At 39.8% G+C, this 27431-nt stretch overlaps 1 protein-coding gene across 1 annotated transcript in view; it reads left to right on the top strand.

The window, feature by feature from the left end:
• LOC311488339 (interleukin-1 receptor type 1-like) overlaps nt 1–23760 on the top strand; it is a 31407-nt gene extending 7647 nt beyond the window's left edge. Inside the window, exons 2-12 of the mRNA XM_084544970.1 lie at nt 5480–5557; nt 7037–7289; nt 8300–8492; nt 9387–9558; nt 9828–9890; nt 13712–13844; nt 13948–14093; nt 17384–17527; nt 18027–18194; nt 18738–19003; nt 22582–23760. Coding sequence (XP_084401096.1) covers nt 5482–5557; nt 7037–7289; nt 8300–8492; nt 9387–9558; nt 9828–9890; nt 13712–13844; nt 13948–14093; nt 17384–17527; nt 18027–18194; nt 18738–19003; nt 22582–22893 — 1926 coding nt within the window. The 5' untranslated portion in view covers nt 5480–5481 and the 3' untranslated portion in view covers nt 22894–23760. The remainder of the gene's footprint in view (nt 1–5479; nt 5558–7036; nt 7290–8299; nt 8493–9386; nt 9559–9827; nt 9891–13711; nt 13845–13947; nt 14094–17383; nt 17528–18026; nt 18195–18737; nt 19004–22581) is intronic.
• Nucleotides 23761–27431: the final 3671 nt, after the last annotated feature.

Raw genomic sequence — 27431 nt, 5'->3', positions numbered from 1 at the left:
AGCTCTAAACTGACCATGCTGAAAAGTTAAATTAGAGGTGTTCAAGAATCTGACATGCGCAAAATAACTCGATGTATCAAAGCCTTAGAAATGATCAATAAAATTAGTTAACGAAATCATTTTAGAGTCAGTCCACATACGCAATTATTATACATTCAATTCTCGAGTGTGTGAAGTAACTATTGATATAGACCCATATATATTCCAAGCTTTTGCTTGGCACCTTTAGTTATTCATTTATTCATTGTAATAATGAGTTATTTCTTTAAACACACACACTGTACTAGGAAGTACTAAGGTACAACTGCAGTTGAGGGCGGTTGTGGCTCAGTAGGTAGAGTGGGTTGTCCACAAACGAGAGGTTTAGCGGTTCGATCCCCGAACCTCGTCCTTGATCAAGACACTGAACCCCACAGTTGCTCCAGTGTGTGAACGTGTGTGAGCGAATGGGTAGATGTGACTGTTAAGCGGTTTGAGTACCAGTAGGTAGAAAGGAGCTATATAAAAACAAGGTCATTTACCATTTAAGATATGAGATGCAAAACAAACACGTGAAAGTTGCTAGTGGTAAAAACCGAAAGTAAGATAAACCACAGCACCTGCTTCAGGTTAATTGCAGTCCTGCTTAACCACCAGTGCACCAACATTAACATCTTTTTTTGTCCTTCTGTGTTTCTTTAGAAGTAGCTCCTGCAGTAGCGAGGTGTAGAGATGAGGGTTCTGCGGTTTAGATTGTATCTTTTGTTCTCACATTTTGTTGCTTCAGTTTTTCTCACGAAACTTTCCGTTGCTGTTGCACTTTGCTCACAGAGCACACATTGCAAAGTAATCTTGGATGGGAATGCCACAATGTAAAACCCTTGGCTTGGTTGTAACATATGCATTGTATTGTAAATATGAGCACAAGCAATGCAGCTGACTTCGCCTCAAAAGTGACAGATAGCTACTTGCATATGGTGAAAGATGTGGTTAGATTTGATCAGTAGCTGTCTGCTGAAGCATCTGCTATCTGACCAAACCTGAAAACACAATACCGCTGGTGTATCCAGTTGAATTGTGTTGCACCGTATTGCACTGTCATTACATATTTCACCCAAAATCAACAGATCTGCACATTAACTGCCAGAGGGAGAGGCTCCTGCTGATGTTGACGTGCACTCTCTGTTTAAAGTTTCGGATTAGGTCCAGTCAGTCGCAGGGATTTATGATCTGAACGGTTTGGGTTTTGCTTTTTGCTTTTTTAATATTTGAAGCAGTTAATCCCTTTGGAGCATGACTTTGCAAATTCAGTATCTAGAAAACTCAGTGTCCTATTGAAATGAATCATTCCACTCCCAAATACGTCTGTGACTGTTTCCAGCCTTAGTCATCAACTTTAATTTCAGTCCACCCCTGTGACTGGGTTTACAGTCGAGTGGATAATAACACTGGCTTGCGCTGGTCATTTATCACACGTCAATAGTGACTAGTCTGTTCCTACAAAGATTAAGTTTTTCTGGAAGGCTCACCGTGAAACGTCACATTGTTTTCCCACTGGAGCAGCTTCCAGTTGTAATGTTTTCTCAATATAGTCATGTGTTTATTTTCTCATGATTTGCCATTCTTGTCCGTATTCTCTCTGGGACTTTCAAGTTCTAACACATTTTTAGTTTATACTTAAACAAATCATTTAGGATTTAAATCAATACTTTGTGTGTGGCAACATGATCTTTTTTTGCATTAGGTCAATCTTTGCAATTCTCTCTATTTATGTGAGTAGTTTATTTGTTATGGGTTGAGTTGGCTTAAAAAGTGAATGTGGGTGTCATGGCTCCGATGCCTGACCTGCATCTTTCCACCAGTGACTAAAGAGACTAAAGAATGCACAGATCAGCTCGACTGAACTACAAGGGTTTCCAAATGTGTGTTTTGCCCAGACTTGTCTTGGCCATGTCAAGTGCCTGATGTGGGTTGCACATAAAAGTATGACATAGTAAATTTTGAGAAACCCTTCTATTACATGCTCTGTTTAAGATGTAAAGGGGAACTACTGTTTTTACAACCTGGACCTTATTTCTAACATAAAATACACTGCAAATACGCGTGCACCCACGACAGTCGGCTTGTTTACCTGTAATTTGCTACTGCTATTGTTCGTCCACAACCTCAGAATCGGAAAAATATTCAGCCATGTTGCAAAAAACTAGCAGTAGCAAATTACAGGTAAACAAGCCATAACAGGTAACTCCGGACTCAACGGGGAATAGCACTAGCGTACGATAACAAAATATTGGTGAAATGAACGGGTTTCGTGGCAGATAATGCGTTATTTAGAGGCTGCGACACGGTGCCCCAGTCACTCCCACTATATGGATATACGTTGATCTAATTATTTGCTAAACGAGTGCAAATGACACAAAAGTTATATGGGTGAGTAAACGACCGTATTTTATGCTAGAAATAAGGTCCAGGTTGTAAAAAACAGTAGTTCCCCCTTTAAGCTTCTAGACAGTATCTTCGACTTCCTTTCTTTAGTTCTTACCTTGATGTCCAGTCTGCTTTTTTGATATATATATATATATATATATATATATATATATATAGTGCAACATTTTTATAATTAATTCAAATGAGCTCAAATAAATACTGCAACACTGAGATTTTCTCAGTTTGACGTCCTGTTCAAAAACAACTTTACTGGAATTGTCACTGGACAAACGTGACCAGACGTCTGGGGTTTAACACTGACCGGTCAACTGACTCATACAGTGTGAGCATAGATGTTACATTCAGGCTGTGTGGGAAGGTCAATCAATCAATGTGTAGTCATTTAGACATAGCAGAATTGTTGTGAACTCTGTTAGCATGTGATAATTAGAATAAAAACAACAGCCACACTGCCAAAACCCTCCAGGCTAAGATTTTTTTGTTGTGGGTTTATGTGGCTATAAATAGAGACAGTTGTGATTGGTTTGGTTCACTCGGTGTACAAAGCCAAGGAAATTTCACAACAAACTGAATTTTGCAAAACCAACGGTTTGGGACTTGTATTTCAGCAAAGCACTTACATGGCTACTTCTGTTTAGGTGACACGCACGTGAACTTTCTTATTATCTCAGAAAAAAAAAAAAAGCAATCCCTTGCTACAAGAATAATATTGTGTTTGTCTCCCTTGTGCCTCCAAAACAGTTGTGAGTCATCAGAGAATGGACATGGGCCTTCTGAGGGTGTCCTGTGGTGTCTGGAAACAGGATGTTGTTAGTGGTGACCTTTGAGGGGAGGGACCTCTGTGGATCATCCCACAGATACTTGATCAGTTTGGGATCGAGTGAATTTGGAGGCCAGGTCAACACCTTGTGCTGTTCTTGGCTGCTGCCATCAAGGAGTGTCATTGCTATGGGGTGGGGGTCCTTGGTCTGGTCTAGGTGGGTGCTACATGTCTAAGGGTGTATTCACACCTGCCTTGTTTAGTTCGATTAAAACGAACTCAAGTTCGTTTCCTTGCTTGGTTCGGACCTTTTTGACTGGTGTGAATACAATCACTCGAACTCTGGTGCGGACCAAACAAGCGGACCGAGACCCAGCTGAGGAGGTGGTCTCGGAGCGGTTCCTACCGAACCCTGGTGCGGTTCCTTTATGGTGTGAAAGCAGCCCGACCTCGATCCGACCCAAGTTGCAAAAATCTACCTTTTTGGATTTGACGAGCTCCCGTAGTTTTCGCGCATCTATCAAGAAGCGTCTGTGTGTCTGTCTGTCTGTGGCACGCATATGTCGCGAACCGTTTGCCCGATTGATTTGAAACTGGTCAGGTGTCTCGCTACGGGCACGAAGATGTGCACTGCTAAGTTTGACGTTGTTTGGATAAGAAATGTAAAATATATCGGTAAAATAGATTTTCTCCGCTCTAATATTTCCAGTTGCCTGATGACAGTTCTAAATTATTGCGCTGGCTCAAACGCTAGATGGTAACCATGGCAACGGAGACTCAACGTTATTTTACAGTTTACAGACAAAACATGAGTGATTTGATCATCTATCTATAAATCAAGAATTTCTTTTAACTTATTTGGTGAGTTTGTATCTGTCTGTCTGTCTGTCTGTCTGTGGCACGCTGATTTGAAACTGGGCAGGTGTCTTTGTGGGGAGGAGACATGGGTCACGACAATGGTCACAACTGAAAAATCTTCTTCAGCTCCCACTATAGGAATACATACTTCCGACGGGCACTGCACTAGTTATGGGAAATGTAGGATAGCCCAGTGACACACACAACAGAGAGAGACACGTGAAGCAAACAAACGCAGGTAGGTTAGGTAGAGATGAGCCGTGGCTTAACCGAGCTCTGAGGAGACACGCTGCCTCCTAGATATCTGGGCAGATGTCCAGATATCTCAAATGCTGGAGAAAACACATAAAAATGCAGAAGTATATAAGATTTTTAGTAAACAAATGAGAGAGAGGGGATTCCAGCGCTCAGTTTATAAACCATATTGCTAGCATAATAACAAGTAGACCTACAGTACGCAAAGTCTCCATTGTAGCCTATTTACGTGGGACATTTGGCTTCCTTCTTTACCCCGCCTATACGTTTACCAGCCAATGGCTGAACGACCTTAGCACATGTGTTTTTGTTTATAAATTCTGGTCCGGTTGCAATTAATCACAGTGTGAAAGCGAACCGCACTAAAAAAAAAAAAAAGAAAAAAAAAATTGGTCCGGACCAAAGCAAGTGAACTAACGGACCTTCCTGGTGTGAATACGCCCTAAGTAACATCCACATGAATGAATGCCAGGTCCTACAGTTTCCCAGTAGAACACTGAATTGTCACAAGATGCTTAATGTTATTGACTGTGATTTTAATGTTGTGTCTGATCGGTGTACTAATAAAAACACACACAGAAATGAAGAAATAGCGATATCAATACTGCTCACTTTTGGTGTAAAATGTGTCAAGCTAACAGAGAATCCCATATCTATTAATCCGTAGTAATATCACACTGTAGTTTGACACAGTCACAGTAACTTTGGTCACTGTCCAAGTCCAAGCGAGACAAAGAGGAAACCAGTTTAAAGTGTCCATTCATGGATTTACAATAAAGTCTGAGCAGGAACATTTACCTGCACTAAGCAGTGTTCAGAGCACAAACACTCCTTCCAGTTGCAAGGCATTACACAGCCTTACGTCGGGGGTTTCTACATAAGTGACTCCTCAAATACCAGAGCATTAGTCATCAGGTTCAGGAGAGAAGTAGAGGGAGTGCGGGAATGAGGGCAGAGAGGAACAGAGAGACATACATTTTAGTTATTAGATAGAGCTCAAGAGGGAAGAAGCAGTTTTGGCTGATCATTGTCATGTTTTAAAGATACACGTGACTTGTCAGGGTCCCTGAACAGAAATGTTCCAGTAAGTTGTCGTCTGTTGCTGTAACTCTTTTACAGTAGCACCCTGGCTTATGGTAAATGTTCATTTCTAAATGTTGTTGATTTGTGTTTTTCCAGCCATGGGCCTGAGTTCAACGCTAGGAAGCCTATTGTTTTTCCTGAGCCTATATGGGATCTGTAAAGGATTCGTACAGGGTGAGTCAAACTGTTTTACTTTAAATACCAAATGAAGTGTATTTTTTAGGGATGCACCGATGCATCCGTCTCTAAGAGCCGATGCTTGGTAGTGAATCAGAAGAGCCGATTCCCATTGAGTGAGAGCCGGCTCCCCACATTTTTCCTGTGAGGACTTTTGCTCTATGGATGTGATTACAGTGTTTTGTTCATTTGTTTGCACAATTACAGCTTTATTGAAATATTAAACAAAAGTTAGAATGCTTGTGTAGTAGAATAACTGCACAAAATGAGACAATTATTAGGCTTGTTATACCAACACACGTCCTCCCAACACACAAACCATACGTATTTGCTGTGCTGGGCTAAAATATTAGGCTATAAATAAAGAGCCATTCGTGAGCAGAAAGAGTCGGCTCTTCATAGGGAGCCAGCTCTCAGAAAAGAGCCGAACTTCCCATCACTAGCTTTTCGAGTACTGCGGGACATAGACACAGTAACCTATGTAGATAGCCTTGGCCAGTGCGAGCTATATATACTTAGACAGCGCTGACTTTAATTAACACGGCATTTGAGAAAGCTAAAAAAAAAAAAAAAAAAAAACGCCCAAGCAAAAACAAATAACTTTAATGTTTTATTCTGTGTGAAAAATACAAGAGGTGAAAGATAGCCCTATTTATGTTTTTATTATTAACATTTTTTTTTTTTTTTTTACATAAACACTTAATGTATTTTTATTTTTTTATTTTTTTTACAAAAAATTTTTTTTATTGGGCAATGCAGGTACTGAAAACCAATCTTCTCCTTGCTCTATATCAGACTAAAACCACTCAAATTATTTTGTTGGGCAATGTAATATTGAGAATTAGCCAAGTTATTTTTAAGAAAATAACTTCATGTAAATTAACGTCAACTTGACATTTTTGTTTCATTGGATTTGTGCTCATTAAAAGATGAAGAGCAGAAAGACTTAAACACTTCAGAAATGTGTAAGTAACAAAAAGAAAAGGCATTGGCATCGGTCAAATTGTTATTTTAAACATCGGTGTCGGCCGAGAATTTCACCATCGGTGCATCCCTAGTATTTTCACTGTGTTTGTTTTTTTTTCTTTTAAGTGTGACATATCATATGTTTTTGCCAAGTTCAGCTCTAACGTTTGCCTCCAGTCTGTTTAGCAGCACTCTATTGCCCTCTTTGGACAATGGTGCGCATTAACTTTTGGTAAATGTTTTGCAAGCCGTGATGTAAAATGTTAAAAGTCAGGAAATTTGCATTTAAATCGCAATATGAGGCAAAATGTTTGGATGGCTGTAAAGTGGCTCAGATGGGAATAGAACCTGCACAACAACACATTAGCTGTACACAACGCAGCAATCTGCCTCACACTGGTTTGGCAGAATATTTTATCAAGATTGTTTTTATTTTTCATCTTTGTTCTTCGTCGGTTTAAACGGCAGAGTAAATGACAATGCTCCATTCTCCACGGATTTGCGTTGCAGACAACTGTACCAACTACCGGCTCCAGTTTGAGAGGGTTTTCTCTGTACCCGGGGACGTGGCTATGCTGAACAGCACCCTGGTCGCTCCAGACGTCTTCAACTTCACCGCCATCCCGTACAACATCACCTGGTACAACTCGAAGACAGGCCAAGAAATGAGCAACCAGACTGGTCGAGTTCTAGTGTATGGGGAGACGCTGTGGTTTCTTAACGCAACGCTGGACGACAACGGGGAATATGTATGCCTGCTGAGGTACGGTAACATCTGTAGAGACGGAAAAGCCAGGAAGTTTACTGAGTTTACCTAACTGTCTTTTCACCAGTCACGTTATAAGGGCTTGACAGAAGGCTAGTAAAAAATGGCGTTACGATAAGATAGATTTACGATTATTATGATTTAGATTTATGATTAGATTTATGTGCAAGAATTTACAACTCACCAATAAACTGGAAGAAACATAATAAGACAACACAACAGTTACTGTACTGCAAAATCCCAATTTCTACTCATCGATTAATTCCACCGGCCTATTCTATGGTTCTTTTCCCTATATAATATTCAGATTCAGAAAACTTTATTTGTCCCCAGGGTTAAATGTAAGGCACTTCAGCGTGATGTGCAAAACAAGAGGCTTTTAAAGAACAAAAAAACAGAACACACAATATGTACAAAAACTGTGCTATAAATTGGTTAGAAATAGTAATTTACATGTATTTAAATGTAAAAGCATGAAATGAGCAAGACAAATACGCTGCTGATGATGATGCTTTTAGCCTCATTAAATCCTTAGCTTAAAGTATAACCCTGACAAAAAACTGCTGATTATGCTTTCAGTTAGTGAATATAAGCTGAGCTGCTGTGATCATCTGATTTTTTTTTACTAACAAGATAAACATGTAGACATATTACAGGGTGGTGATGGGACTAGTTTAATGTGTTACTCATCTTTTTCACAACTTTTGAGGAGGGTTAGCGTTAGGGTTAGTCACCATTGCTCTGGATTTTCTAATACCGCAATAGCTACTACTAACCTGTCGTGATTTTGTATTTAAAACTTTGACATAACAGTTTAATTCTCTGAGGAAGTAAAAAGGAAAAAGAAATATTTAAACACAAACACGTTGAGAGCGGCAATGAGAGCGACAGATAAAGACAGACTCACTGAGGTTAGACGTTCAAAGCAAGAGATGAGCTATAGACTATCCGATATCATTAATTATACATTCGTTTCCTTTTTTTATTTATTTATTTTTTTCCAACAGGACGCCTTCTCAGTGCTACATTCAGGCCACAAAGCTGGTGGTGGAACTGCCAAATGTTGGAGAATGTGGAAGGCCGAGGAAAGCTTTTCAGCCACTTACATATGGAGTTGCCGACAACCTGATGTGCCCTCTGAGGGACTACACCAGTAAACTCGACAGCTACAACATTAAGTACTCTCTAACGTGGTACAGAGTGAGTAATGGGGAAATTCCGGCTGAGAACTGACATTAAACATTTACTAATCTACAAAGTTTATACCAGAATATTACACCAGTCTGTTCACAAGTGTCATTAAATATGCAAGATCTTAAATTAAGGTAGATGCTTTACTACATGTAGCACGTGTAAGATGCAACACTGGTGCACATTAAATATAAACATTACTATGAAACACATTATTAAAGATAGATTCAGTTTGTCTTTATTTATACCAAATGTATTCCTAAATTTTAGTAGCAGAGATGCCAGATGAACTTCCCTGTCCTAAAATTTCTTTTGTAGAGGAAACTTGGTCTGGAACCCCTCCATTAGGAACTGATTATGCTGCAGCAAAGATCTGCCAAGTCAATCAAAGTGTTTGGGTTAGCTAATATATTTATTAATATTCTGACAAGAATTAAGTGCAGCTACACCAGGCTAGAGTTTAATTACTATATACCATAGACTGTATAAAGATGGTCAGTGGAACAGCTCCTCAAAAGTGAAGCCAAAACAACTAGAGCTCCCCCTGGTGGCTGGTTGCAGTATAGGTCATAAGCGTCACCTCCTCCATGTTAGTGGATGGGACTTGGGTCAAACTAAAACACTAAAATACACGTCAAGTATTTTCTGTCATTTTAGGTAGTTAATATAGTACTGATGCATGTTCAAGGGTCGATTTTTTAGATAAGTTTCGTTTTAGAGCCATCTTAGAGCGAGATGGCGCTGTCTGTATCCCCGGGAAAATAGCGCCATCGTGCCAATGCAAGGAAGTGGGGACATATTGTTTATATTTATACAGTCTATGCTATACACTGCCATTATTTCAACTTCAACTCCTTCAGCTATTTCAACTTAATGCATTTATGTTTTCTGTTCCTCATCCAGGGCTGTGAGCCCATACCGGATGGGACAATCAAGTATACCTATAGCGATATAACCAAACTGATGATTAAGAGCGTGGAACGTGAAGACAGCCAACTCCACACCTGTACTCTGACATTCAGCCTCGGTGGCATCACGGGAACTGTGTCAGAGACCATCAACGCATCGGTCATAGGTTAGACTGGAGATAAATACTAACAAAAGAGGAACTGTTGCATTAACCGACTGATCCTACACTGGAGTACACTTTCTAAATAACTGTCATTAAGAGAGACTACTACAGAGCAGCATTAAAATCAAACGTTGTGGCAAGCCAATGTCATTCATGTTATTGTAAACTATATAGTGGGATTATGTGGCATTATAATCCAGTATACTGCATATTTCTGCGATTAGCCAGTCTCTCTCTCCGTTACTGTATTTGATGTTATCTGTCTTTTTCAGAGGAGTACTTATTGGTTCCACAAGTTCGTGAACCAGACGGTGAAATAATCAGGGCACGCAAGGGTAAGGCCCTGTATTACTGGATTATTTATCACTGTACAAAGTATTCACTCTTCTTTCAAACCCATAGTTGATTTATTGAAAGTGGAGTTTATACACCGATCAGCCACAACATTAAAACCACTGACAGGAGAAGTGAAAAACATTGACCATCTTGTGACAATCCAAGTTCTGCTGGGAAACCTTGTCCATTCTCTGATGAGTCACAACGGTTTTGGAGGCAGAAAGGAGACCTACACAATATTAGCAATATTATGACTGGTCGATGTACACTGAAAAAATAAAAACCTTGTATCAACGTAAAAAAATTGAGGTAATCAATCACACGAAATATCTGACGTTAACTCAAAGCAAATAATTTTATTTAGTTTAACCTGAAAAGTTTAACTCAATGCAGCCACTATTCAAAGGTTGGAGCAATCTAATTATTTTTAGGTTGGAGCTTTAGGTTGGAGCAAACTAATTATTTTAGGTTGGAGCAAACTAATTATTTTAGGTTGGAGCATAACTATTTTAGGTTGTCTCAAATAAAAAAGTAACGGTTGTCATTATTTGAAATGTATAGTAAATCAAATTTTAAAAAATTGCTTTTAATACATTTTGATCAATGACTACTCAGAACACTTTTCTTAAAAACACATTCATATTTATTGTTCCATAAATTGACAACACTGAACATGTGTTTCAAATGTATGAAGATAAACAGTCTGCTTCAGCTGAACACCAGAAACGAGACTATTGATGTCATCAGAAGACAAATCATCGAGCTGCAATAGTAGCACAACTCCTAAGACATCATGCAGTACCCATGGCAAATTTATCAGGACATACATTTTCTTATTCAGGTGTAAGCCTTACTATCAACTAAACACAAAAGCTGTTGCAACTGAGGGCACCTCATTCAGGACCTCTGTTCCTTCGATGACACTCTTAATGTCTTTGGGTGGATGGAGAGGATCCTCATTCTCAGTGATAAAGATCGCCATGGTTTGCTCCAGCTCTTCAACCTCATTCTCCTGCATTAAAAAATAGAAGAAGAAAAAAAAAATGTTATTGTTTCAGAAATCTCCAGATTTCATGTTAGATCATAATATCCTTATGACATTGTAAATAGAACTTACCACAAGCAATGATCACTGGCAGGAGCTTCCAAATGCACATGGTTGCACAGCAGAAACACGACTGATTGGTGGCTGCTTCCCTTAAGTTGAAAGAGAATACATTATTTAGTTTTTAAGTTAGCCATCAAGTGTGTTAGCTACTAACATGATGCACAAATTACCCAACTTTTAACATAAACAGATATACTTTATTTTATGATTTTAGGGAAGCTGGCTAACATTTTGCTACTTTTCTACCACATGTAAATTCTGTTAACAGTGTAGCAAATTAACATTACCAGCAAGAAGTAGCTGGGCCTTGTAATATTATGGCTGATAAATACTGAACACAAGATAATTAGGAGGGTGAATAAAAGATCAGAGATGCCCTTATGCTATTGACAGCAGAAATAACCATCAGTCAAGTTTGCAGCTTGAACCTGGGGATTAACTAACGTTACCACATGTCAAGTGTCAAAAACACAACAACAACAACAAACTTTGGAGGGTTAACCCCCTTCCTGACAAGCTAGCATGTCATGGTTGGTATCATCTTCAATAGCTTTAACACAGAGCACTTTAAGACAGTAATGTCGGCTCTTCGCGCACTGTTAACAATTAAAAACACAAAGCAGAGCAAACGCATTTTAAGTCACGAAAATAACATTAGCTGCTACCATCAATGCCGCCACAAAATAACATTACATTTACAAATGCTAGCTTGAATTTCTTAGTTAGCTAGCGAACTGTGATAACATAACCCACCCACGACCAGAGAACGGCTAACGTAAGTTAACTTTATAGTTTGAATGAAGAATGCTAACGTTAGCGCTAGCTTAACGTTAGCATTTATAAGATATCAAGCAGGAGTGCTGAGATTACGGCCACAGTCAAGGCCAGTCAGGTATACTTGGAAACAAACGTTAACGGTAGACAAATTTTAATGTTTTTATCTTACCAGTATCAATGTTGCTCGTTGTGTTCTTCTGCGTCGCAGCCTGGCTCGAGGGTCTGTTGGAGTGAACCGTCGCGACTGATTGTTCAGTGACGGAGGTTTTTATTTATTTATTTATTTATTTTAATTCCTTTATTTGGACGTAAACAGGTCAGAGAGCGATATCTCAAACTCAACAATGCGCATGTGCAAATCATGCTTAATCTAATAAAAATGCTTTGATCCAATGAATAAATTCAGTTCAGTGTCCCGCTGGCAATTTATATTGTATTACAGAGCTGCCAACTCTCACGCTTTCGCCGTGTGACACACGGTTTTGCCTGTTTTCACACGCACTCACGCCACACATCCAATTTCTCACGCAAAAAAAAAATAAATAAATCCGATCTTGGTCCGAGACTCTTCCGTTCCTTTTCAAACTCCACGACGGTAGATGGCGCTGATGAGCGCCCCTGAACCTTTGCGCTGCGCTACACCTGCAGTGCACCCCTTTACTATCTATGCCTGCACCCCGAAGTAGACAGAAGAAGAGATACAGAGACCGCCAGGACAGCAGGAGAAACCAGAAACTACTTTGAGAAGTCTGATAAAGAAGAGAATCTGAGCTGAGACTAGGCCAGTATAACCATGCACACAGATCATAGACAAGGACTTTACCCAGCTTCTGATCTGCATCTGATACTGATTATGCCTCATTTTAGCTATTTTTGTAATGCATTCATCTGTTTTATTGCTTGAAAAAGTTGTACTGTTTAAGCACTTTATTTGTTGCACTTTATTTGTTGCACTTTATTTGTCTCTGATGGACCATGTGGTGGGAGACTTTGAATGAAGAATAATGTCCCTCCCTAACTAATCTTGTGTCGTTTTTGGCTGAACATAAATCATTAAGTGCTCTTAAGAATACAATTATTCACAACATAGGTTAGGTTTTAGTTAAGAATTAGTTTAATACCATTTTAATCAAAATGTCAATCAACCTACCCAGGTCAAATCTTAAACACTGATCTATGAATAAGGCTTTATTGTCATTTAGGCACACCGATAGTTTTCTGGTTGAATGTTCAGCTCAAGTCTACAGACTAAGACCTACAAGTCATGATGCCGAACATGAATCAGAATAAGTTCAGGTATTGCACATCTTTAGCAGACCGCCCAAAAATGCACTAGAATGCTGGAAACCACATCTACTTAATCCAAAATCTCCTGGGGGTGGACCTTCAGCTATGTCTGCTTCACAGAATGTAACCAATATTGTCCATCTTCGGTGGGCTGCCCCTATCAACAGCTTTGGACCTCCCCACAAACCACCAGAATGCAGGGTACAACATGGGTACAACATCAAATTAATTCCAATTATCTAATATCTGAGCCACCAATTTGTGTGACTGCGTGCACGGCATAATTTTGGTCACCCACGACAAAATCTCACTCCAAGGTTTTTTGAAAAGTTGGCAGGTATGATTGTATCCATATAAAAAAAATAGTTTCAACCATAAATAAATTACAACGTTTAGTATAAATGAAAAAACTAATAATTTTAGGCTATTAGAGCACGAAAATACACATTAAACGAACAACAGCAATGTTAGACTTTTTTCAGTGTACACTGTAGAGTCTCACATTTTCATTGCCATTTCTAACGTGTCTGAATGCCTGCTGAGCTCTAATCTATTCATACAATATACAGAATGGTTAAATTTAGGTTTATAGATTAAGAGAAAATGTTGTGTTGAGTTAAATGTGTGTTCTTGTTTGTGTATGTTTAGGCGACAAGTTCAGCAAGAGGTGCCTGGTGTTTATTCCAGGTGTTGGGAGACCCTTCATTGATGTAATTTGGTTGGTCGGAAGCAATATTTTCGACACCGACTCCTCGAAACGTATCTACACATCAGAACCACAGTCAGCACCTTAATCTTTCCTTTTTCCTTCGTTCCATTTGACGATTTCAGGGCACATAATGATTGAACATAATCTTTCTTCCGACTCATCCGATTGTCACCAGGTTCCGTGAAAGTCAGAATGGTGTGTTCATAGAGGTGATGCTGGAGATTTCCGAGGTGAGGGAAGAAGATTTCAACGTCAACTACACCTGTGGAGCGTACAGTAGCCGAGGCAGTCCACAGACATATTTTACTCTGCAACCAGCAGGTAAAGTCACAGCGTATGCCTCCCAAATTAAATCTGTTACTTTGGGTTACACCGTGTGACTGGAATGGGTTCCAGAGACCAGAAAGATAACCAGTAAAAAGAGGCTGTTAATCCTATACAGTCAGCAATAACAAGTACACAAGAGGCAAGATCTTAATCAAGACAAAGTGCCCACTAGGAGTTGAACAACTTCAGATTCAACTAATATGAGGTGAAAGTCGAGTCAACGCTGACTAGTTGATGATGTCACACATAAAAACACAGTAGAAAGTAATGCTTTGCAACAATGAAATATATATATCCTTGACCGGAATACATATTGTAGCGTTTCACACAAAATAAGCTACGGAGGCTTTTCTGCAAGGTAACTGAAGCTTGAACACGGGCTACTGTCGGACGTAGCCCACGTCAGCAGCATGGACACTGTCAGTCTGACACTTGTAATATACGGCTTTCGCTCAGCAAACTCTCGTATGGTGCATTCACTGACATCAAGGACAAAAAACACGCTCTACAATTGCAGCAACAATGTCAAACAGAACTTAGCATAAACACTGTGCGCTACAGGTATGTTTAGCCTATATAAATCAGCAGCATCAATAGTGTTTAACTTTCCAGCAAGTTGTAAGACAGGATGATAAAGCTGGGATAAAAAAAAAAAAAAAATAAACTTTTACGTGTATTGCAGCTAATAACTTTAGACAATGAAATTCACCAAATTTCAGGATTGACTTACATATTCTGCATGTCACAGCAGAATGGGCTTCATCTTAAGTGAAGTATTACCAAACACCTAGTTTGCTGACCAGTCGACTCCCTGCTTAAAGCGTCTGGCGCAGCAGTAAAGTTGTCGGTACAACCCCTAGTGCCACCTGCCCAAACCTAATCATTACAAAAGAAACCGCTGTAGAAAAATATATTTTCATGCTCTTCTTGCATTAGGCACTAATGTATCCATGGTGGACAAACAATCTGATATTGCATGTCTGCAGGTAAATAGTTGAGTGCAGTTATATTCGCAGGCACTGGAGTTATTCCGTGGGCTGGGTTAGAAGACATTGTCATTAATAGCATTGGATGTTTTGTTTCTGATTGAAATGATAGTCTAAAGAATTATTGAGGAAAATATCATGCAATTACATCCACTGAAATGTAAATTTTCAGCATACATTGACGCCTGCTGAGTGAAATGAAGAAACCAATTGGATGAGTGACGAAACATCTTCAAGAAACTAGTCCAGCTGCCCTTGATTTCAGCTTTCTTTCCGTCATTTTAATTAGAAGTACTGTGGAAACACCTTTTATTTTACAAAATTGAATTAAAATAATAATGCTTAAAAACCCAGCCTGCCTCAGAGTATCATTTCATTTGCATCTATCCCACTGAGAAATAAGGGTAATGTGTAAAGTCTCTTGCACAGGCGGGTGGCAGATGATTTATGCACGCAAGCCGAAAAATATATATAAAGCTGGACGACACATTTCCACTTCCTCCCACTGCACAGAACCGAAGCTAAAATGTCACAGTTGGGTACAAGTATAACTCCATGAACTTTTGATGTAGCCTGACTACAGGAAGTTAAATAAGGTCAACCGACTACACAAAAGTCACACAAATTAACATCCATTATTAAATTTATGGAAATTCCAAACTTATTAGGGGCAACGCAGCACACTTGTGCTTTCCAAATGCTGTATTTAATTTGCTATTTTTGTATTTATTTAATGTTAAGCTTCTTTCTTGTGCACTGTCCGTCACTATATGCTGCTCAAACACTGAGGATATCCCCACTGTGGGATAAATTAAAGGATTATCCATCTATCTAGTTAAAACAGAGAAATGAAATCAGCCTCAACTCATACATATCGTGGAATTATCCTGAATTCAAACATTTCAATCAAGGTTTTTTCGTGGACACCATCAGCCTTTGTTCTCGTTCTTGGGGGCTTCAGGCTCTAGGTTTTGTAAAACATCTTGAGACAATTTACTGATACTATGTAAAAAAGCTAATTTCTTTCAGCTTCACAGTTTTTAATTACACCCATTATCCACTCATAAAGCACACAACCTGGTAAAATATGGAACAATTCTCAGAGAAGTTGTTAATTACAGTGTGTCACATCCCCCTTTATAGCACAAAAAAAGCAAATTAAACCCACGTAAGAACTTTACTGCAGCCGACCACCAGGGGGCAATCAAAGCATTTTTCATGTCCACCACGTTAACATACACTCACTGGCAGTGTTGGGCAAGTTACTTCAAAAACGTAATACATTATGTATTACTTGTTACTGTCATTTCAAAGTAATTCGTTACATTATAATATTACTGTCTCTGAATTGTAAGGCATTACACTACTACTGCATTACTTTAAGTTACTTTCACCAAAATAACTGGAAATATATATATATACTTATTCTAAATGTATCTTATTATGCTCCTAGGCTTAAGGCTAACAACAGAAAAATGTAATAGACGCAGTTTAAAAAATAAAGAAAAGAAATTGCATTTAAATGAGAAGATGAGGTAGGAACAATAAGTGCAAAACTAACTTAAGGTCAATAAATGTCAAAAAAGCAACCCCTAGCAAGCTCCTCCTACCAGGAAAAAAAATATTATCCAATCACATTTTTTTTTAATTCCCCAATCTTTGTAAGGTAATTAGAATGCTGAAAAAATGTTTTTTAAGATTTCATATAACTGATGGACGACATTTTCCTTCATGAGAAAGAGCCCCAAAGCCCCACCCCTTTACATTTGTTATCATTGCAAAAGCTGTAAATGTCCTCTGCAGATAGGCAGTATTAGTCTTAAACCTTGGCTTTAACATCAACACATATGCACAAACCAAAAGCTTAATATAAACTGTGGACAGTGGTTTACTGACAACCTGCACTATTATCTTACCAGAGAGAGAAAAAAAACTCAGCCAGTAAACTCCTACTGAACAATAACAACAACAGTAAAATTTGCGCTGAAGTTTTCTCCTCTGCTGATTTCCTGGTGTTATTGGCGATAGTATAAAAACAAAACACCAATTAATTTCGGGTGAAAATGCATTGTAACGCGCGTTACTGACCTTTGTACCGAGTAAAATATTACCCAATTTTTTTTTTTGGAATGCCTTACATTACCGCGTTACAGCAAAAAGCAATACATTACAGTAATTACATTACTTTTGTAACACGTTACTCCCAACACTGCTCACTGGTGCATGTGGATTCAACTGGCGTGCAGCCTTTTCCTTCACATCACTAATGTCTGGTCTATTTGTTGCTTATCCTTACAGATCCAAACATCCTACTGCCCATCGGGACAGTGCTTGGTGGTGTGATGGTTCTCTTCATCATCAGTGTCAGCGTCTACTATATCTTTAAGATTGACATCGTGCTGTGGTTCAGGAGAACATTTCCTGTCCTCTACTCAAAAAAAGGTAATACTACACAGCCAGGTTTGTGATTAGTAATTTGCTCTTATAATGACCCGACCCCCCCCCCCACAAAAAAAAACATTGACAGTGTGATGGAAGATGGAAAAACCCACACTGATGCTTTCGCTTTGCAAGGAAGTACATAGCCAGTACCCACACATTCATCACAACATATAGAACTGTACCTGACCGCATTGTGTCAACGATGAGAGCAGGAAACAAACCACAAGGCTGCTTGCACAGGTTCAGATGAAATGTCATCTACTGACAGAAAGACTTCGAGAGTGAACTTTCACATGCTGCTAAAGCCTACTGATGTGAAGTCTTCAAAAACCTCCATAACTTTAACTGGTGGACAGAAAGAAAGTCAAAGAAAATGGAATCACACAAAAGGAAAATTTGTTTTCTATTTAGAGGAAAATTTTGGTCATGTTGTATGTCGTTAGGGAAAGACGTAAAAACTACTAACATATACTTAATGAGCTCTTTTCTCCTACGTCAGACATGGACGGAAAGCTATACGACGCCTACGTAGCATATCCACAGCCCTACACCTTTGGATTCAGTGAGGAAGTGGAAAGTTTTGCCCTTCACACACTGCCTCAAGTGTTGGAAAAGGCCTGTGACTACAAACTCTTCTTAGAAGGCCGTGACTCCCTTCCCGGGCAGGGTAAGTTACCAAAAATGGCAAAGACAGCATTGAAGTATTAACTGCCTCAACGCTCTGGTCAGGAACCAATGTTTAAGTGTCATGTTATGCTTGCATCGTATGCAAAGGTTTGGACATTTCTCAAATTATGCATTTAGTCAATTATTAAAGTAAATTTAAGCGATGAAGTAAAAGCATTCCATGCAGCAAACGGGGATACAAATATGAACATGTCTTTGAATGTTAATGCCCCTAACGTTCTGCTTTTGATTTGGGAATATTTACCAACTCCTTCCATATCCAAAGACATACATACTCCTTGGTTACCAATTTAGATTCTCAAATAATTTAGGCTTAAGATCTGCCTACACTTCATCAATCATTTTTGAGACAGAGGTTCGAAGAAATTCCCTCAAAGCATTCCTGACATATCGGGCAGACATACAACACAAAAGCACAATGCCTGCAGAGGCCTAAATATACAGAATGTCTATTTATCTGTAGATATGTTGGGATCATTATCTATAAAGCTGATGGTTTCCCTTCAATCCTTTGTTTCCTCAGCCATGGTGGACTCCGTTGAAGAGAACCTACAAGCCAGTCGCCGTCTACTTCTGCTCTACACCGCTTCCACTTTCATAAAAAAAAGACACACAAGCAGCACCAGTAGCAATAACAACAACATTTCCAAGAGCAGTGAAACCGGCAAGACCAGTGAAAACGGTGGCAACATGAATTTTGAAGATGGTGATAAAGTCTATCCAGACTCAAGGCAGCACTTTGTGTGTGTGGCAGCAATGCATAAAGCGCTGGTAGAAGGATCTCTCAAGGTGAGACACAGAGTCAGACTTGAAAAGCACAAACCACATCTGGCAGATGAAAAGCACAAACCACAGATAAAATGTATTCTTACTCTTAATTTAGAGGTACAAAGGGAAGATTAAATGGGAACATGAGAAATTACAGGGTGCTTTCAAAATACAATGTCACAAGTGCCACAATGTGCAAACTTTTGCATCCGACCACACAAACAAACTCGCCTCAATACCACCCCTTAGAATTATTTCTAATATATACTCGAGGTTGTGTCAACTAGTGGACTTGTCGGCTTTACTGCTGCACCATGACGCTGAAGCAGGAAGTCAATCGCCAATCACGTGACAACAACAACACGGGCGCTTTTGAGTAAACAGGCGAGGAGCCCAGTGAGCCATTGCAGGAAAACTAGCAGTGGTTCATCAAGTGTGTGGAAATACTTCACTTAAAGGGGAACTCCGGCGCAAAATGAACCTGGGGTTAATAACACATGTGTACCGAGTTCGACCGTTCTCTGGTATTTGTTTTCATGCATTTGTTTTGTTAGTCAAATGTGACCAGTTTTCTTGCAAACCGCTATTTAGCGTATAACGCTAGCCTTCGGGGCACACCTACACATGAAAAGAAATCGCTATTTCTATACCACTAACAAGGCTCACAATATCACCACACTTACACGGTAGCATAACTAGGGTCTCTACATGTAAACCGAAGCATTGAGAACTTTGCAAGTATACAGGCAGTTTATTAAAAAAGGAATACAGTACCGTTCGCGTCCGGCTCGCATATCCAGGCGGGCGCCATCTTGGGGAAACTGAACTGTCTGTTGCCGGAAGAAAGCACTGAGAGCATAGGAAAGAGAGTTCAGTTTCCCCAAGATGGCGCCCGCCTGGATATGCGAGCCGGACGCGAACGGTACTGTATTCCTTTTTTAATAAACTGCCTGTATACTTGCAAAGTTCTCAATGCTTCGGTTTACATGTAGAGACCCTAGTTATGCTACCGTGTAAGTGTGGTGATATTGTGAGCCTTGTTAGTGGTATAGAAATAGGGATTTCTTTTCATGTGTAGGTGTGCCCCGAACGCTAGCGTTATACGCTAAATAGCGGTTTGCAAGAAAACTGGTCACATTTGACTAACAAAACAAATGCATGAAAACAAATACCAGAGAACGGTCGAACTCGGTACACATGTGTTATTAACCCCAGGTTCATTTTGCGCCGGAGTTCCCCTTTAAGATGAAGCCCATTCTACCGTGACATGCAGAATATGTAATTAGTCCTGAAATACAACAAAAGTACTACTGCAATGCACACTCATCTGAAAAGGCATCCGCTAACGCTAGCAGAGGAACAGTCCAAATCCTCTCAACGGTAGACACACCTTCACCAAATGTCCTTCGGTAAAGGAAAAGGGGGGTGCACATCAACAATTTGTTGGTAATTTTAATTGTTAGACTTTTAGCTGCTATACACAGATTCCATCTTACAACATGCTGTGAAGTACTATTAAACATGACTGACAGTGCTAATTTATATACGCTACCAGGGCTTGACGCTTAGCATTTTCCCAAGTAGCACGTGTGCTACTAAGTTGAAAAATCTAGTAGCACACAAATAATTTTAGGGGCACGATGAAAAGTTACCAAATAATGTGTTTTTCTTTAATAAAGTGATATGAGGTCAACGAGGAGGCATTTATAAGCAAAACAATTAAATTCATAGCTTTTTAAGTTTTAGTTATATTCTCTAAAGAGTGCAGAGAGAATAATACTGTAACCACTCATGTATTGTCAGTTATTTATAGGTGCAAATGTGCACAGTGCAACTGAGACGGTATCAAAACAGCAAGTAAAATTCTCCAAAAAGTAAATGGTAAATGGCCTTGCTTTTATATAGCGCTTTTCTACCTATTGGTACTCAAAGCGCTTTACAGTCATAGACACATCTACCCATTCGCTCACACAAGCACACACACATTCACACACCAGTGCCACGCACTGGGAGCAACTGGGGGTTCAGTGTCTTGCTCAAGGACACTTCGGCATGTGGCACATTCCGGGGATCGAACCGCTAACCCTCTGGTTCGTGGACAACCCGTTCTACCTACTGAGCCACAGCCGCCCAAAGAATAATACTGTAACAAGTACTGACAACAGACTTAAGCTTATTTGGCCTGTGTAGAACATTCATACAACAGGCAGGGTCCACAATGCCTATGCGATTTACTGTGTTTCACTAAATTATCTCGTTTGAAGTTTGCGTTGCCTGTGACATAAACAGACTTTCCAGCTGCTTGCTTCTGCGCTTTGCAGTACTTACATTAATTCGTTTTCGTAAAGGATCCACGGGAATGTTTTCTGCCAGTCAGCATTAAACCTGTACTTTCACATTTATTGTTGCTACAGTGTTAAAAGCCCTATCCATCTTTGCTTTTATTTTTATCAAGAAAAATTGGTGCACTGCACCTTTAGAAAAATAGCACTGTCTCTTTAAGAAAGAAGGGTAGTCTTCATTGTTGATTGTTGTTGAAGTTGTGCGTGGCTGTGGACTTATGCCGCTGAACTGAGGGTATGTTGCAAATATAAAGTAAAAATAAGTAAAGATGAACGTTTGTCTTGCTGTTTGTTTTGGAGTTGCAACGGATGAATGTTTAAGACTAAAATTTCAGTGGCACGCGATCTACCCGCACTACCTTAGAGGTCTACCAGTCGATCGTGATCGTCGTAATGAGCACCCCTGCCATAGATACTCCCTCTGCCTTTAACCGTCTTCCGCAGCACGTCGGCAAGCACGCTCACTACGTGTAAATCATGTATTTTTTTTTTCAGCTGAGGCTGCATTCAAGTGCACAACCGGCCACAACCTCCAAACGTCAGCAACACATCATAAAACATTTATTGAACGGCAAAATTCGGTAGTCGCACACGTGCTACTAATTGCATTTCACAATTCGCACAGAACAATTTTTTACTAGCATTTGCGACGAGGTGCTCGCACTGTCGAGCCCTGTACGCTACACATATCTGCGACTTATCAATAGTTGACATTGTTGCTGTGGTTGTGTAGAGTTTTTTTTGTCCTTGATGTCAGTGAATGCACCATGCGAGAGATGGAAGTTATGGGAGAGCTGACAGTTATTAGAAGTGTCGGACTGATGGCGTTTATGGCATTGCGCTACGACGGACAGTAGCTAGTGTTCAAGCTTCAATTACCTTGCAGAAAAGCCTCCGTAGCTTCTTTTGTGTGAGACGCTACCAGGTCAAGTACATAGATTTCATTGTTGCAAAGCATTACTTTCTACTGTGTTTTTATGTGTGACATCATCGACTAGTTGACTCTACTTTCACTACATATTAGTCGACTTCAAAAAAACGGAAGTCATTCAACAACTTATGTACCGTTTATGGAGTTCTCCTTCCCCAAAGTTGTCAAAACAAATGCTATGAGAACATCCAGTGCCAAGGTCAACTTTCTCCAAACACACACAGCACACAATTTGTTGCATCTAGATCCTCGAAAGACAGAAAAGCATGATTATTTGACGAACAAAAGTTAAAAGCTCATGGTTCTAATGCAACACTGCTTCACAGGTGGTTCTGGTTGAGTTGGAAGAGATCACCCCGGCTCAGCTGGCTCTGTTCCCAGAGTCAGTGCGTCACCTGAGGAAGAAGCAGGGTGCGGTGTGTTGGTGGAAGAACCTCAGGACAAGTCAAAGCAGGAGGACGTGTATGAGGAGGAGAGACGATGTGGTTAAAGCTGGAAAGGACTCACAGTCATCACCGTCCCTCTCCCCTTCCTCCAGGTTTTGGAAGGAGATGCGGTATCATATGCCGGTCAGAGGCAAGAGGGTGGTGTATCCTGAGAAAATTGCCTTGCTGAACTTAAGACAAAGTCAGGTATGAGTGTCAAATGAACCAGAGAGAAGGACTGTGGGTTTCCGAACCGAATGTGTCATGTAGTTAACCCCCCCCACACAGAGATGAGTTGTACACTCCGAGCCAAGGTTACATCTCAAATACAACTACAAAGTACCCTTACTGAAAATGGTCCCTCAACAATTCCTTACTCAGTTAGCTTCAAATTATGTTGAAGGAACAAAGTAAATTAATATAGGTCCATAACCGTGTAATGTACAGGATGTGGTGACATTAAAGTAACATATCAAGAAAATGTGGAAGATCCTTTTCTCCAAGACTCAACAACAGTAGCTAATGGAGAGTGTTTGGGTTATGCATCGCTGGTTCGCACTAGTACAAGAGCCGTTAACAGGAGGAAATGGAAGAATAAAGCAAAGTGATCCTGTATATTAGCAACATGTAGAAATGTATAATTTAAAGTGTAAATATGTAAAATGTGTATATAAGTTTTTACAGTTTTAGAAAAGGTCAAGCAGTAAACTGTTAATATTACATCAAATGCTGCCTTTTATGTACAGTTATTGAGCTGCAGCAATCAAACTGCAAAGAACCACAGCCACAAAGAGGTGCATGTTTAAGTGTGTGTATGTATGTTATTTATAAAAGCAATATCTTGCAGCAGGTAAGCGCAAAAAGCTAGGTTACAACGTGGAAAAAACATTTATGAGACTTATGCTAAAGAAAAATGTGTAAATATCGTTTGTAGAAATTGTCCTCCACTTACTTTTTTTTGCAATGGTAAGGAAACACTGGGTGAAAAATACAGCTGTGAAATAAGATTGAATTTGTCATGATGGTTGTTATTATGTTAATGTTTGACTATTTTTTTTCCAATAAATGAGCAGAAATCTTCTTCTGAGTTTTTAGCTTTTTTGATCCCCCCGTAAAAAAAAAAAACATTTCCACCACCAGGGACGGACGGGGACAATAATTCAGGCCGGGTATTTGACACCATCCCAGGTCACCTCAACCCGATTAACGCAAAACACCAAGAGTGAGTTAGGTTGGGCGCCTACCGATGCGACAGTGTAAAATAATAAAACTAAGGCTCCACATGCTCCCACACCGTTTCTTTCTTCTACAAAATAACTATTTTTGTTGTTGTGCTGCAAAACATTCAACAGTGTAGTAGTAGATTAAATAACATAGGTCACACCATCATCCACCGAAACTTGAGACCAACCCTATTTAAATGTAACAGGTACCAGACTAGTTATAAATCTAACCACTGTGTCAACCATAGTATCATACCACGAGTGAGAGGTACACAGGTGGTGCACTGCAGATGTGTAGGTTTATTCTCTGTAACACTGAACAAGGAAACTTCAAACACTTTTGCATATTGACCGAGGCTACAGATGTGGGCGGGAGGAGGGGGCGGTGGCGCAACTGTGTGTATGTCTGCAGTGCTATGACCTGACGGAGAACCTCACAAAAAGAGAGGAGGGCGTGTTTGTGCGGTTTGTGCCCAACGTTGCTGCTCAGTCTGTGTGCGCTTCAGCGGCTGAGCGTCAGTTCAACGGCCAGGCCACCACTGTCCACCACTGTCCCCGACTGTCCACCACTGTCCACCACTGTCCACCACTGTCCCCGACTGTCAGCCTAGTGATTCAGCCTGTTTTTTTTTTTGTTTTTTTCTTGGGGGGGGGGGGGGGGGGGGGGGGGGTTCTTATTGATAAGGAAAAACAACCAAAATACTTACAGGACAAGGACAAAACAGTGCAGAACATTGAACAAGATAAACTGTGTGTGTGTTGCGTGGGTGAGTGGAAAATAAAAAAAAAAAAAAATCAAATAAATACGTAAATAAAAAAAATTGCAATATCAGTAAACAAAGAGGCAAAGAGGGGAGAGGATGACAAGAAATCATTGCTACCTGTTACATTATATTTTGCTTAATTACAATAACATAAATAATATTTTCAATGATAGGAAGTATGACGGTTTAGTATAGCATTGTAAAGGGATATTTTTTTTTTCACCCCAAAGAAGTAAAACATAACTGACAGAACCTTTACCTATTAAGACAGTTTTGCTTAAGGAGAGAGGAGAATATGAAAAAAAAGAAAAGAAAAAAGAAATCAATAAATAAGAGTTTAAAAAAAAAAAAAACACGTAACAGAAATAACAAACGGCTCAGTCATTCATATGTGGGGTGCTGGCGGGGTTTTTGGGAACATCCGGGACACTATAGACACCTAAGCACATATTTTTGAGTTGTGACCAGTATGTATAAAACGAGTCAATCTGATTGTTTTTTAATGCTATTTGTTTTTCTGTTGAGATGCGGTTGGATAATAGGAGGAGCCAGTGAGATATCCACAGAGGCCCCTCCCCTCGAAGGCCCCCACTAACAACATCCTGTTGCCAGACACCACAAGACACCCTCAGAAGGCCCATGTCCATTCTCTGATGAGTCACAACTGTTTTGGAGGCAACAAGAGAGACTTACACAGTATTAGGAAGGTGGTCATAATGTTATGCCTGATCAATGTATTTACTTATTTTTGGCATTTTTGTGTTTAATCAGAAACAAACAACAAACAACAACAACAATTGGGCTTGGCTGAAACCCGATACAGAGTGGATCATTTTAAAAATGGCTAGGTTGGTCCGGACACCGATCAGGATGCTCGAATTTCCCTTGGGATTAATAAAGTATCTATCTATCTATCTATCTAGGACATCCCTAGCTTAGGTTTTTATTTGGAACATCTGTGTGTTCACAAAGATGTTTAGGTCTGAGCTCGACAATTCACCAGAACAACTTACACATTTTAATAAGTGAAAGCAGGTGGTTTGAAAGAATGAAGAAAGACTTCTCAGTAAAACTCACTCAACAGTATAACGGGTCGGTACTGTACCACTGGCTGTTAACAGACAGTAGTCATCCACAGATGTTCCGACTTAAAGGTGACATAGAATGATTGAACGGGGTATTTATCCTTGATCTGTGATGTGACATGCAGACAACAAAATTTTGGTTGGGTCTGTAATGCCTTAGAAGCTTCCTAAAAACCTCTCTCAGAAAGCTATATTAGGGTGGGGGATTTTAAACGCGTGGTTTTGCACCTATTTGGCGCCCCTTCGGGCTTAACTGGCAACCTCATTATGAAATGCAAGCACTTGACGCTGATTGGCTGCATTTGCTGCCACCCAAGAGAGCCGAAGTCCCGCCCCTCTACTTACCGAAGGGAGTTTTGGTCGGTTCTGTACGCGCCAGCATGCGGGACTTGTAGTTCGTTTAATTACGTATTTTCCATAGCGTTTTACTTAACTATCTTGCGACAAACTGTGACATTCTTGACATGTAAAATCATTTTTTATTCTGAAAAACAACATATGTATAATCCAAGGCACAAGTCGATCGGGACCAGAAAATAATTTATCTTTCGCCATAGACTGCCGTTCACAAACGAAGTAGCAGTCTGTGGTTGAATGTAGTTGGAATCCGATTATAAATGAACAGCAGCCACGCATCTCGTGCATTTCTTTCGGTGGGAATGTAATGGAAAGTTTGCACACCGCTTGCACAGCCTGGAAGAGCACACCTCGGAACGTGACTCGCCATTTCGCCTTGAACTCCGCAAGCACTGCTGCAATGTACTTCCCGTTGGAGGCGAGAGGGCGGATGTATGCAAATTATTTTGAAGGGGAGGGAATTGAATGAGAGTGGGGGGGCAGTAGAGGTGTGCGATACCGCTAGATTTGGTATCGATCCGATACCAAGTAAATACTGGGCCAGTATCGGCGATACCGATATCGATACCTTTTAAAAATTAAGGTGGATGCACCATCAATCTGAATCAATCTAAATCTGAATTAATTCTCATGACATTTTAAGTGTTTTCGCGATTTGCCTTTTGGATTATTAATCCGATAAAGTCCAGTACAGAATTTGGTTTATAAGTAAATAGAAAATACTTTATCACAATAAAAGTTTTTGTTCAGAAACAACACAAAATGATCGCTTGAGGACAAATAAAAAGAAATTATTTTTCAGGCAGTGTTCAGAAACTACAATAAAAACTAAATCTCTCCCTTCACTGAACTTCTTTCTGGATTTTTTTTTTTCTTAAATAAACAAAGTGTAGAAAATTATCACTCCACAACAAATATTATAAATAATGTAAGGACGTGTTTAGGAAGTACAATACAATACAAAAATAAGACAACATTTCTCCCCTTTAGTGCACTTTTTTTCTTCTTATCAGCGATCTTTAGGGGCCAAGTGGGCGGGGATTTTAAAAATTTCCATATGCTTATACAAGTTTGTTGTGTTACCACTGTATCTTACCACCTTTTTACAAATGGCACAACTTGCTATCGTCTCATTTTCGGCCCGAAAATATAACCAAACAGCCTTACTCTTTCTCTCGTTGTGAGTAATGTGTTGCAGTTGGTCAGGCCTGGCTGGTAGCGGTGGGCGGTGTTCGGTCACCTGGCGCCGCGGAGTCACGTGACGGTACAACAAACACACGTGAGGGGGAGGAGGAGCAAAATTAGCCTGATCTGCTCTGTGA

This window comes from Chelon labrosus (genome assembly GCF_963514085.1).
Source record: "Chelon labrosus genome assembly, chromosome: 5".
In the NCBI taxonomy this organism is placed as follows: Eukaryota; Metazoa; Chordata; class Actinopteri; order Mugiliformes; family Mugilidae; genus Chelon; species Chelon labrosus.
The sequence above is the reverse complement of the archived record's forward strand: the minus strand, read 5'-3'. Positions and strand labels throughout refer to the sequence as shown.